Source organism: Anopheles nili, chromosome 2 (assembly GCF_943737925.1).
Source record: "Anopheles nili chromosome 2, idAnoNiliSN_F5_01, whole genome shotgun sequence".
Lineage (NCBI taxonomy): Eukaryota > Metazoa > Arthropoda > Insecta > Diptera > Culicidae > Anopheles > Anopheles nili.
This window is the reverse complement of record NC_071291.1, coordinates 36,252,502-36,265,478: the sequence shown is the minus strand read 5'-3', so window position 1 is coordinate 36,265,478 and position 12,977 is coordinate 36,252,502. Positions and strand designations below refer to the sequence as shown.

The 12,977-nt window shown below is 48.6% G+C and overlaps 1 protein-coding gene across 1 annotated transcript in view; it reads left to right on the top strand.

Annotated features, from left to right (window-relative positions):
• LOC128722247 (basement membrane-specific heparan sulfate proteoglycan core protein) overlaps positions 1–12,743 on the top strand; it is a 90,133-nt gene extending 77,390 nt beyond the window's left edge. The window contains exons 41-51 of the mRNA XM_053816092.1: positions 6–997; positions 1,155–1,273; positions 1,371–1,536; positions 7,057–7,211; positions 7,301–7,582; positions 7,672–8,594; positions 8,667–8,827; positions 8,906–9,156; positions 9,229–9,928; positions 10,006–10,156; positions 11,563–12,743. Of these exons, the coding sequence (XP_053672067.1) occupies positions 6–997; positions 1,155–1,273; positions 1,371–1,536; positions 7,057–7,211; positions 7,301–7,582; positions 7,672–8,594; positions 8,667–8,827; positions 8,906–9,156; positions 9,229–9,928; positions 10,006–10,156; positions 11,563–11,596 (3,934 nt within the window). The 3' untranslated portion in view covers positions 11,597–12,743. The remainder of the gene's footprint in view (positions 1–5; positions 998–1,154; positions 1,274–1,370; positions 1,537–7,056; positions 7,212–7,300; positions 7,583–7,671; positions 8,595–8,666; positions 8,828–8,905; positions 9,157–9,228; positions 9,929–10,005; positions 10,157–11,562) is intronic.
• Positions 12,744–12,977: the final 234 nt, after the last annotated feature.

Below are 12,977 nucleotides of genomic sequence, written 5' to 3'. Positions count from 1 at the left end.
GACAGGCTGCGTGAGGCCACGCTTGAAGACGCCGGTGAGTTCGAGTGTCGTGCGGATAATGTAGCCGGTTCGGCCATCATTGCCACGACCATCGAGGTGTTGCAGCCGCCGATCATCACGCTCGAACCAAACGAGTACCACAAAATCACGGAGAATGACGATTTCACGATACGCTGTACGGCCACGGGTAAACCCGCACCGAAGGTCACCTTGATACCACCGCAGGGAACCATGCGGGTACACTATAAGCAACGTACCGAAGGATTACGAGAGGCCAGTCTGCAACTGCACCGGGCTGAACCGAACGATGCAGGCACATACGAGTGTAAAGCGGAGAACGCGGCAGGTGAAGATTCCCAGTTCCTGACGCTGCAGGTGGACCCGAAACGTGGTGACGTCGGTGGACATGATGACGATTACGATCAGCACTACCGGCCACGTCCTCAACCACCGCGTCCGTTACCACCCGGTCAACCTTCCCGACCGTTAGTCCACACGTACAAGGCTAACCTGGGCGAGATAACGCACCTGGTATGCAACGAGCAATTCATGAATGCCCAAACGGAATGGCGTCGTAGTGACGGACGTCCGCTGCCAAATGGCGCCCAAGTAGAAGGTGGTAGTCTTCGTATCGACAACACAGGTTACGACGCGCAAGGCACGTACGACTGTGTGGTGTTCTCGCCTTCCTTGGAACAAGAAACCATGGTTCGTATAGTTGTGGAAGTAGTTGCACCGCCAAAGATCAGCTTTAGTCCGCCGATGCCGATGACAGTACGCCCAGGCGAGGTGGTGGACATCTTCTGCAATGTTACGGGCGACCCGCCGATTACGGTTCGATGGCACGCGGAACACGGCCGTCTGCCAAATAGTGTGGAAGTGATGGATGAATATTTGCGATTCCACAGTATCGCACCGGAAGACGCTGGACGATACTTCTGCACAGCTTCAAATCGGCACGGCAACACGACGAAAGTCGCCGAAGTGATCGTTAACCGTAAGCATGCTACCTGATCTGTTGCTTAGCTTAAGTATTCTATTATTTTCAAATCTCCTTAGATGTTTTATTCGATGTATGCCCTAGGACATCCATAGAACTCGATTTCTGAGACATCCTTTTTATGTTTTCCTCCATTTGCTTGATACACCTCCAGGAAATGAACTTGTACCACACCCAACAGACAATGGCAAGCGTCATCATGATGTTGCATATGGATCATCCATCCAGCTGGAATGCAAGCCGCCTCCAGATGCTCCCTACGTCAACGTGCAAGTAAGTAATCGTATCCTATGGCAGCCTATTGAATGTCGCAAAAAGCCTTTTTGAACTAATGAGGCGGCTGCTGTTTACTTGCTCGTATGACACTCAGTACGACTGGAGCCGTTTGGATCGACCGCTGCCCCGAGGAACACCGGCCAATAGCAAGATGCTGTATTTCCGTAATGTCGGGGACAACGACGCTGGAACCTACGTGTGTCGCATGACGTACCCGGGAGGCATGGTGTCGCATGATTATGTAACGCTATCCATCAAGGGTAAGAGTACCATCTAAGGAAGCACATTTGAGGACATAGCTCAAATGCCAATAGCAAATAGCAAACCTGATGCTGTAGAGATTAAGGTGGTGGGGGCTTTAAACTGAACAGATACGATTGAACGGACAAACAACCCAACCCTACGGTTATGACATCCAAACACTAGCACAAAATAAGCCACCTGTGCTCTATCCCACACGGTGGCACTAATTGATTGAAACGTTCTACAGAGACCCCAAAAAAAGAGGAACCATTTGGGTTTAAGTGATCCGCTCGTAACGTGATGTCCTTCCCACTCTTTGAAGTGGGGGTAGACTCTTGGTTTCTCTTGAGACTTTTTTTTTTGTCTTCTTCAAATTACTATCACTACCCATTACAATCACTGTTTTATTACAAAATCACTCTTCATTGTAGCACTGCCCGATTGTACCGTAGAAGTAGCTGTAGTAAAGTAGTAAACAGTATCACAAAAGTAATCTATAATCGTAGTTTGCAATAATCACCAATGGGTCGTGTATGGTATTAAAGCCACGCCGTGCTATCCTTTTTTAGTAAACACCCAAACAGGGCTGCGGGTTTTAGATAAATCCATCCCCCCTAGTGCTACAGACTTTCCTTTACTTATTGGCAGAATGGGATGGTTCAGACCGCGTTGCTGAGAGTGTTACATCCCGGCAACGCTGTTTTATTCCCAGTGAATGTAAATAGCAGGTGACGATTCGGGTGCTCATATCTGTTCATGTTTTACTGCCCAAAACAGATGACTGTTGATGCTTGACACTAAGCTATAAAAAAGAAAGTTATATATTTAAAAATGCACGAGTATTTTAGTATTGCCATCCGCGGGGCATATTTACACAAGGTTACCATACTAGCGCGTAAGATTATTAGAACACCCTGGTACATAGAAGCGGAACAATCTAAATTTCTAATTTACTGCCATATCCCTAGAGCCACACAGACAAGCCCATCCCAGGCATGTCCTTTTTTTGTGCCAGCTATAAAGCTTAGCAGATCTTTCAGCAGCAGCTTCCAACTGCCCTGTGAAGGCTGCCAGTTTTGCTGCCACGAAATGCTTCCACCAGCCGTGTACAGCAGGCTTTTACGGTTGTAACACCTTCCATGCCAATTTAGAGAAACAAAAAAAAAGCAAACAAACAAAAAAGGCAAATGCTCACAACAAACACCGAACGCTATAACCACGGGCAAAAACAAAAATTCGGGTTGAAAATCAATAACCGCTAGAACGCGGGATACAGGAGAGGTAGTTCGTAAGAGGTGATTAACAGTAGCTTAGCGTAGCATCGCATGTTCACATCATTACACCGGCACATCAGCGGCCGAATTCTGTATGAATAATAATATGCACCGCACGAAGCGAAGCAGCTTCTGGGGATGTCCTGCAAGCATCGCGAGTCCTGTACGAGTGCCTGAATGTGTGGCTATCCTCGCACATCATTGGCCCGTCTTTTTCCTACCCATGCACATCTACATACATATGCACCAACCACAGCATCCACACTTTCACATTATACATGTCTGAACGTGCGCGCATTTTAACCCAATTGTTATGAAACACCCAATTTACTAACCACCACGATCGAGATGTTGACCACCATTCACTTATGACTTGCAAACGTGCGTGCTATGAACGAGAGAACGAGTGTTAGACACTTCATGCTAGCGAGAAATAATTGGTGAGGGACATAGATAAAGAGAGCAACAGCGATAACCGGACACAAGGTAAACAGGATAACAGAGAGTGGAAACAAAACGAAACGATATAACAAAGTTGGATAATAAAACAACTTACCAAATTACTAATGAGAAACAAAAAAAAGCAACAGCAACAGCAATCCTCTTCAATCTCGTCACTGTATGTGTGCCCGTGTTCCCGCGTATTGTTTTATCTGGAATGAATCGAAGAACAGAATTAGTCTTTCGGCGGGAGGGGGATGATAGGGTCTAACGTTTATTTTCTTATTTTTGTTAAAGTATTAACTCCGTTGCGACCTTTTCTGGAGCCTTAAACAAACAAAAAACAACAAAACATGATACAAGAAGCAGTAGGTTTATTCATTCCCAACGATTTGCGATAGCATATCTCTCGTACATCGCCATCCATTGATTGGAAATGTCTGCAGAATGCTATAACATAGCATAAAGTTGACAGAAACATGTTACGAACATGAAAATGATGCAGGGCAAAAGATCGCCGCCTGTGTGTTCGTATAATTTTTTTTCATCCGTGTACCCCAACGGCTTCCTCTTCTTGATTGGCTCCAAAATCGCAGTACGGGTCAAGGCCTACCTTGCTTGCATTGCGCTTAGCCCCAAAAAGACTTTAGTCAAATCCTGCCGCGTACGGGGGAGGAGGCTCAGACGAGATTCGAACCCGATACTATCCCACTCGTGTGTTCGTGCCGCACGCTAACGCTTCGGCTATCGAGCCTCCCAACAGTTTGTCCGTTTAAATTTCAACCCGATACAAGCATATATCCCCCGGTCGATCAACCTATGCTGCACGCCTTCGGTCGGAAGGAGTAGAATGTCCACTATTCACGTTCAGTTGTTACTAGCATCTGTTGGGTTTGGTTTTGATCGTTTACTGAAAAAAAAAAACAAACTGCGCACTATCGTTTATCCTTACTGTGTTTTGTTTGTATGTGTATGCGCGCGTCCTAGCACGCGCGCGCGCGTGTGTGTGTGTGTTTGTATTTTATGTATTTTCTCTGCCCCATCATCGATCACCATTTTCGCTTGTTGCATCCTGTCCAACCCGCGGAAAAAAAACAAAATGACACGGAAATGCGCGCGTGTGGGTGGAATCACAACCATCACTGTCGGCATGCATCATACTCGCAAACCACCGTGCTGCAGCACGCTTCACCACATGATCATGCTCACACGCATAAAACCGCACCCCATTAAGCTACGTACACACCTGCACCTGCGAATGCACCCAGCCATCTATGCACCTGATGATATGGTAGCGAAAGCGTCCCCATTCGGACGAAGTGCACGCGCATCACGAATACTGCCCAGCTGCCGTTTCCGAGAGCTCCGATTCGAATCACATGGCGCCACAAGGCGGGTCAGACATCAAAATCACAATTCTAAAGTCCACCGCGTGCGTGCGCGCAGTATTGGTGAGCGCATGGGCCTGATCTCTCATCACATCTCATGCAAACAAAAAAAAAACCAAAACAAAACAACACGATGCAAATACTGAATACCGTCTTCATCCCCACCCGTCTTTGTTCGATTCGCGTGACGGTTTTCGCGCGTTTCGGTCGCCTCGGCAGACAGGAACCGTTCGCAGCATCCAACGTGGACGAATTCAGCCACGGACAGACACCCCGTTGATGGTGGGAACCGTGGGAACACGACCACGCACTACTTTATCCACCTGTACTGCTGCGTAGGCGTCATCTACCACTGCTGCACGGAGGCTATGCTGCGGGGACGGTACGGCGGCCATAAGCGATCGACCGAGGTGATCCCGACGGGGATCGCCCAAACCGTGCCCAAGGATATCGGGCATCTTACGACGCGCAAACCAACGCACTATTTCGGTTTGTTATAAACACACACGACTTTTTTATGTTACTCCTTTTGTCTGTTCGCCACCCTCGACAATAGTGCCTATTTTTTAGTAGGGGTTGGGGACATATATAGTTGTCGCCGTGTAGCGTTGCGAGTAGTACTTGTTGACCCCCTCAACCGAGCAATAATGTCGTCCTTGTCCCACCCTTGATGTGTCCTTAGCAAGTTCGACGTTCGACGTCCCGATCTCCGCTGCCGTTTCAAGTGCTTCCGGTCGAGCAGTGTGCCCTTTCGGAGCTCGCAGGCAAAATTCCAATTCTACACCACGACAATTATGGTACAATGTTTCAAAAACATGTTCACCCATCAAAATCGGATCTATCTCTCGCGGAGGCATTCGGCTGTGGCGGTGGAGTATCTATTGTCTGACTTCAACGCTTTTGTGTGTGTGTGTCTCACTCTCTCTCTTGAGTTCTTTCTCCTTCTCTCACTCTCTCTCTCTATGTTTCTCTCGATGTGTAGTCAAGTAGCGAGTGTCCTTGTGTTTAATCGTTCTCATTGTCGCTAGTAGCAAAATGGAGTTGCAGTTTTTTGCAAACAGTTGTCGATCGTAATGCCCACCGTAGTACCGTACTGTGTCGTAGTCCCATCACGCAAGCGATCGTGTACTAATCACTCTTTTGGAGCAGCACCCTTGGCATGAAAATTGGAGTCGTGTGCTTGTCCTTTTTTTGCCAGCACCGGTATATGAGAAAAATCCCTCCCTAGCCCCCTCATGGTCCTTTAACAATGCAGAAGTGCACCCGGGAAACGGTGGCGTATAAGTAGTAGCTTTCCCCACGCTTTCACGGTACTGCTCTTCGACGACGCGTTGTAACCGGTGCATAACCTTTTGTCATCCCCCAATCGACACGCCAACGAAACGAAACTATTCGATGGTATGTAGAACATTTTTAATACGCTCTGTGCTCCGTGTGCTTTCTGTGTTCTCGCGTGTCCTTTACGGTGCATAACCGTTTTTAGCAGCAGTGTTTCGGAATCATGTCCCCTTTCATACATGTTATTTATTTACATTTTGTGAATACGCTTCTGTAGGTATGTGTGTGTGCGTGTGCGCGCGTTGCTATGCATTTTGTAATGTTAACAAAACCATTTTCTATTTTTTAATTATTGTTTTGATTTTTGAAGCAAACACCATCCTGCTGCTAGCGTGTGGAGCTGTTGTGGTCTCAGCTTTCAGTTGCTTTCCTGTTTTATAGCACTTTTCGACATTTTCCGAACATCTTTCCCTTGAAGCGTTATCAAGAAGTTACAGTTTTTCTTAATTTTTCTACTACTCACGAATGACAGCATCCCCTTACGCGTGCGTCCTACATTGAGATGAAGGCACCAAAGCCTTCTTTGATCCATGCGTTACTGCGGATGCGTAACGCGTTTGTTTGCTCCTTGTCCGTTAACCTACTGTGTGACATTTAACAAAACATCATCATTCTCTTTCGTCCTTGCAAGTCGCGTTTACGTACTAATAGAGGAGGGGGGGGGGTCTCTGTGTGCTTTGCTATGATAACGGTTACTAATCCACAAATAGGGCGAGCAAATGGGTTGTGCTAACACGCTTCTTGCCTGACAATCGAGGAAGGGTGTGTTTAACATGTAGCTTAAGGTGTCCGAGCTTGGTCGTCTGGAATTCTAATAATCTGGGAAAAAAACAAATAACATGTGGTAGTGAGCAGCCAACGTTTAAAAAATTTAAAAAAAAAACAACTAAAAACCAATATGAGCCGCAATCAAAAACAAGCTAGAAAGTACAACAAGTAGTCGTGTATGTTATAAAACAATCAAACGACCCGTAACCAAATCCGTCCGTAAAGGCCGGTCGCTGTGGTCCTGGTCGACCTGGTACTTTAACGTTTCGTTTCATTCTATCTCCTTTTGCTGGAACGAATAAAATTCTTACACGTCACTTCGGAACAGCTCCAGAATCGCTACCAGTTCTTCAGCTGCAACCGTCCCGATCGCTGATCCGACCAGGCGAATCGCTCGTAGTCGACTGTAACTCATCCGCCGGAACATCCGTTCCGATCCGCTGGGAAAAGACCAACGGAGACTCGCTACCGTACCACATGCGCGTGAGTATCAGCTTCTTGGGGAGCATTAAGGATCGTCGACAAAAAAAAACACTCTCTTTCACGTTGCTTTATGCTTCAACCATTTGCAGCAAGATGGAAACCGACTCTACATCCAGAATGCACGCGAGGACGACACTGGCACGTACACATGCGTCTGCTACACCGAGGATGGTCTTCGATACATCACGGACTTCCAGCTGGAGGTGGAAGAAAACATGATCCCCGACAGTCTACCGCGCAGTACATCGCGTGTAGAGTTCGCAGAGCGTGGCATGACCGTAAAGCTGCAGTGTAACACGGATCTTCACCCAACGTCCTACCAGTGGTCACGGGTTGATGGAGAACTTCCCACGGATCGGGACACACGCGGAGTACGTTAAACTTCCTTGAACTTGTTGCCTGATGGCCATATGAGGGTGTTGTATTTATCTCTTCTCTACGCTCTCTCTATCCCTCGTAGTCTGTCCTGACACTTACGAACCTGCAGGCTTCGGACGCCGGAAAGTACGTTTGTTCCGCCAAACACGCCGGCCAGTCAGTGAACGTGGTGATCACGCTCGTCGTGAACAACGTGATTCCGTTCTTCCCGCAGTCACCGAGAAGCTACATGGAGTTTAAGTCGTTCGACAACGTGTACTCGAAGTTCTACTTTGAGGTTTCCTTCAAGCCGGAAAAGATGAACGGTCTCATACTGTACAGCTCGCAGCGCCGTCCGAACCAGGACTACATCGCACTATCGCTGCGCAATGGATTCCCACAGTTCCGGTTCAACTTTGACGGCCAGCAGGTGGTGCTGCAACCGGAAAAACCGATCCGCATGGGCGAGTGGCACACGGTTAAGGTGAACCGGGTGCGCAACAATGGATTCCTGCTCGTCGACGACCAAACGCCGGTCAACTTCCCCGAGAAGCTCAAGTTTTATGGGCTTAATCTGGACGATCACCTGTTTATTGGTGGCGTGCCGAACTTCGAGCACGTGCCCTCGTCAGCGATGGAATCGAAGGAAGGCTTCGTTGGTTGTATCAGCCGGTTGAAGCTGAACGAGCGCGAGGTACAGCTGTACCAGGATGCGCTGGAATCCGTGGGCATAACGACGTGCGAACCGTGTGCTGATGATCCGTGTAGTAATGCCGGAACGTGCTTGGAGGCGCAAACCGCCCATGGGTATAGCTGTCTCTGCCGGGATGGGTACACGGGCAAGAACTGCCAGCACGAGGGTGCAGGATGTGGTGAGGACACGTGCGGTGTTGGGCGCTGTGAGGAGATGGATAGCGGACCGGAGTGTTACTGTCCGGTGCACAAAACCGGCGATCGTTGTCAGTACACGGAACACTACACGGATGCGACGCTTGCCTTTAAGGATGGTAGCTATGCGGCGTACGAGTAAGTTGATCAGATGGTCCACCGGGTTACAGCCACGCATTGACGAGCGCTTCCTGTTTTTCCCTATTGCAGCAAATTCCAATCCAAGCGTAGTATTCGGTTCCGCTTCAAGCCCGACTCGCTAGAGAATGGCGTTATGGCTTACGCAGCTGAGCAAGAGCAAGGATACGGTGACTTTATGGCGGTGATTCTGAACAACGGCTTTGTCGAGCTGCGCTACAGTGTAGCCGGAAGTAAGCGTAACATGACCGGAACGCACGCACGGTTTGCTGGATTTTTGACACTCTCATCTACTACCTTCTTTTTCGCAGAAACGAAACCACTGATCGTGCGATCGACGGTGCCAATTCAGGTTGGCCAATGGCACACGGTTTCGGCGGGACGCGTCAAGAGCGGTATCGGATACCTGCAGGTTGATGACGAAGCGGTCATCAACGAAACGGCCAGCCGCAATACGCCGATCTTGCTGAAAACGAAGGTGTACGCCGGTGGCTACGATAAACGATTGTTCCTTAGCCAGGAGATTGGCGTCCGACGAGGATTCGAGGGTTGCATCGCTGAGGTAGTATGACTGAGAACACGTCCGGTCAATTAAGAGACTAGTAATCTAATCTCACTTCCCCTCCTCGACCAGCTGGAAACGTCCGGCAACAAGGTGAACATGATCGACGACATCCGGGACTCGGCGAACGTGTACCATTGTGGGCACGCGGATGCCCACCAACCGGATCCGGGCGCGGATGACGGTCCACTCACGTGTCGCCCGGGACGTGGCGGATACGACTGTGAAACCATCACCGATATCTGCCTCGACCAGAGACCGTGCGAGAACGGTGCCCTCTGTCAAACGCACTCGGGTGGCCAAAATTACACCTGCACCTGCCAGCCAGGATATCTAGGGTTACGGTGCGAAACCGAGTACAAGACGATCGTCGCGTCCCGTTTCAACGGGGACGGTTTCGTCGAGATCAGCTCGGACGCGTTGGAAAAGGGCGAAAACCAGCTAACGACCGAGCTGGCCATCATGTTCAGTGCGTACGAACAAAACGGGCTGCTAATTTGGTACGGACAGCGCAACGACGAGGAGTTCCTTGGCCACGATTACATCGCGCTGGCCATCCAGAACGGGTTCGTCGAGTTGACGATCCGCATGGACGGACAGGAATCGTACGTACGCAATAACGACGTGTACGTGGTCGATAATGAGCGGCACGTGGCCGTCATCCGGCGTGAACGCAACCAGTTCCACCTGCAGGTTGACTCGATGACCGTTCACGGTGAGACGCGTCCAACCGACAAACCGACGATGTTCCTTCCAGGCAACGTTTACATCGGTAAGTAGAATGCCTTCGTGCCTGTTCCGTGGTGTTCTACCCACAACTCACCTTTCGGGGATGATTCCTTCTTTTAGGTGGCGTGCCGGACATCGAGCGTGTCACTGGCAATCGGTACAACGAAAGCTTCAACGGATGCGTATTCAGCGTGGAGAACGTCGAGCACGGCAAAACGATCGAGCTGCGTGATTACGCCATCCGTACGGTCAACGTTGACGTGTGCGATGAGTGAGTACAACCAATCTGCCCTGGTAAACGTGCCACCAATCCAGCGGGAATCGATCACACGATCATCCGCAACAGCGCGATTTGCGAATAGCGCAGTCCACCTGACTTATATTTAACGCCATCTAATGTTTGCTCGCATGCTCACCTTACGGATACGGTCGGTAACTATGCAATCGTTCGCTTCGAACCTAACAATCTAACAATCCACCCGCCGCAGTCCGTCGTGGATTCCTTCCTCGCTTCTTTACACCGATTTCGACGACCTAGACGATGCGCTGGGTCCGTACGAGTTCGATAAAATCGAAGAACCACCGCCGGTGCACATTATCTACCCGCGGCCGTACAACAACGCCCGTCGTGGCCACAGTGCACCACCGGTGGCAAGGATCTGTGCTGGCATGCTCGTACTGCTGCTAGTAACGCATCCCTACCGTTTCCCGTCGATACGCTTCCGTTCGTTATGAAACACAAACGCTTCCAGTGTCCGTTAGTTAGCTGAGCAGTTTTCAGAATTTGGCGCACTTTCGTTTGCCTCGATGGAAAGGCGGACCATCATGTACATACGCGGCCTTCACGTGCGGCTATTCGCGCGATCCTCCCTGTGTATCGTTGTCCATCATTTTTTTGTCCGTTAGAATTCGGGTTGCCCACTCCTTCCAACACGTGGTTAGCGTTGCTTTACTGCGGCGGCACAACCGAACCAAAGGCGGGGCCAGTTCGTGGGAAAGTGTACATATAAAGCTAGACATATCGTAGTCCTGACGGTTCCAACGGTCACTTCGCGACGTCCTGATACACTAAGGAAGCATTATTTAATTAATCATTTGCGATGGAGACTTTGTTAGGGTTAAGTTGAATCGATTGTGCCCTCCAACACCGCTCCGCGAGTTAGTTAACTGGCCTGTTGTTGCTAACCCCGTTGTTGCATGTTTTCCCTTATGTACATATATCCTCGGCGGTGTTAGTCTGCCGCCTCGTTGCTTAAGGACACGTCGTCAATGCACATATCGTTGCAAAAAAAAAAATCAATTTTACAGTTAACTTTGCGAAATACCCTTCCCGCTTCATACCAAGCTCTCTCCACGACGCGTGAAGCTTTTCTTGTTAAAATGAGGCAACAATAATGGATGTACATACGTGTAGTGCGCAAAAGTCCTCGCCTCGCGACGCAGCGGGATAAACTTTGTGTAAGCAAAACAAAAAAACCCTAGTCAAATTTACATCGTAAACGAATGAAGGCAACGAACGCCGCGTGCGTGTGTCGGTTGGTTTCTAGCTAAATCTCAAATCAAACAAGGACGAATATCGAACAACAAGAACAACAACAAACACCAACGAAACCGAGGCGTGGGCGTGTAACTATTAGTAATCTTAATCTCATACCCCTCTTCCATCTAACTCCGTAGACCCAACCTAGGAACGGAACCGCCCGTTGTCTAAGGGCATGGGGCAGTGGCTGTCGTCAAAAGGGATTGCACCTGCCAGCAGCAATGGCCGGTGAGCCCCGGAAACCAGCGCCTGGTGAGTGGCGGCGTGTGGAGCCCAGTTACACACAACACAACGTAGACGTTAAAGAAAAGAAAAAAAAGTAACACATATAGAGGAACAGGAAAACGCACAAACGCATACCCTAAAACGTATGTATCGTATACCTAGAGAAACGCGGGAGATTGTGCGAGCGTAAAAAAGAAAAGAGTTAAGAACCGAAACAAGCAAACAAACAAACAAACAGATAAGCATACAGTAACGCGTACAGTAACGAACAACGAATGTGCCAAATAATTGTAGTATTTATGTAAAGAGAAGGAGAGAAAGAGAGTGAAAGGAAGGAAAAACACAAGAGGGACAAAAAGCACACAGAAAAGGAGCGCACAGTAAAGTCAAGCGCAGGTGGCGTCCGAGTGTCCAAACCAGTGGACCAAAGAAGTGCACCTAATGATTATTGCGCTTTTTTTTTTCTTCTAACATCCTTACACATCCCTTTTGGTCCGTACGATCGGTGCCGCATCATTCGCGTTAGTCCCGCACGCCCGGAAGCCGATATGATGGTGCATGTGCTGGCTTTTGTGACGCTGCGGATGGACACACACAAAAACCACCCTACGTTTGTTGAATATGGTTAGCTGGCTACCGGGCGTCCACGGGTTTGCCGACATCCCGGAATGGGGACGTTTTTTTTTGCTTTAAGGAAACGCAACTGATTTGCAAAGTGTTCATTTCTGGAGAGAGAAAAAACCACCGGACTCACCAGCCGGAAGAGTGGTCGCTAACACGTGAGACGAGGCTTCTCGTTCGCGATCGTAATCTCAAATCGTTCATTTTCTTTTTTCGCGTCACACAACTAATAACTGCCCGAGCCAACACAATGGACTTCAATTCAATTTTACGCTGTAAGTGCTTTCTGTATGTTTATGTTTAAGAGAGACGAAATCAAACTATGACGAAAATATAACCACTTGTGTGAGAGCAAGCTCCTCTGTGGTTTGCGGTGGTAGAGCGCTGGCGTCACAACAGTTTATTTTCCTATCGATTATGACAATAAAAAAAAACCACGATTAGTCAATGTAAAATGACCAGTAAACCAGAGTTGCGCCAAACAGACAGTCGTGAGACAGTATCACCTGGGGAAAGAAAGTACGTGAGTTCATGTGAAAATGAAAGAAACACAGCTATTGAGAAAGCCTTTTTTGGAAGTGAATTCAGTCGATGCACCACGAAACTGTTGAAAATAATGTTCGATGAATTGGTGATATTTTTTCTACGAGAGATACTTCAAACCATTATCACTTATCAGATACTAAAAACAGCTAGAAAATAACAT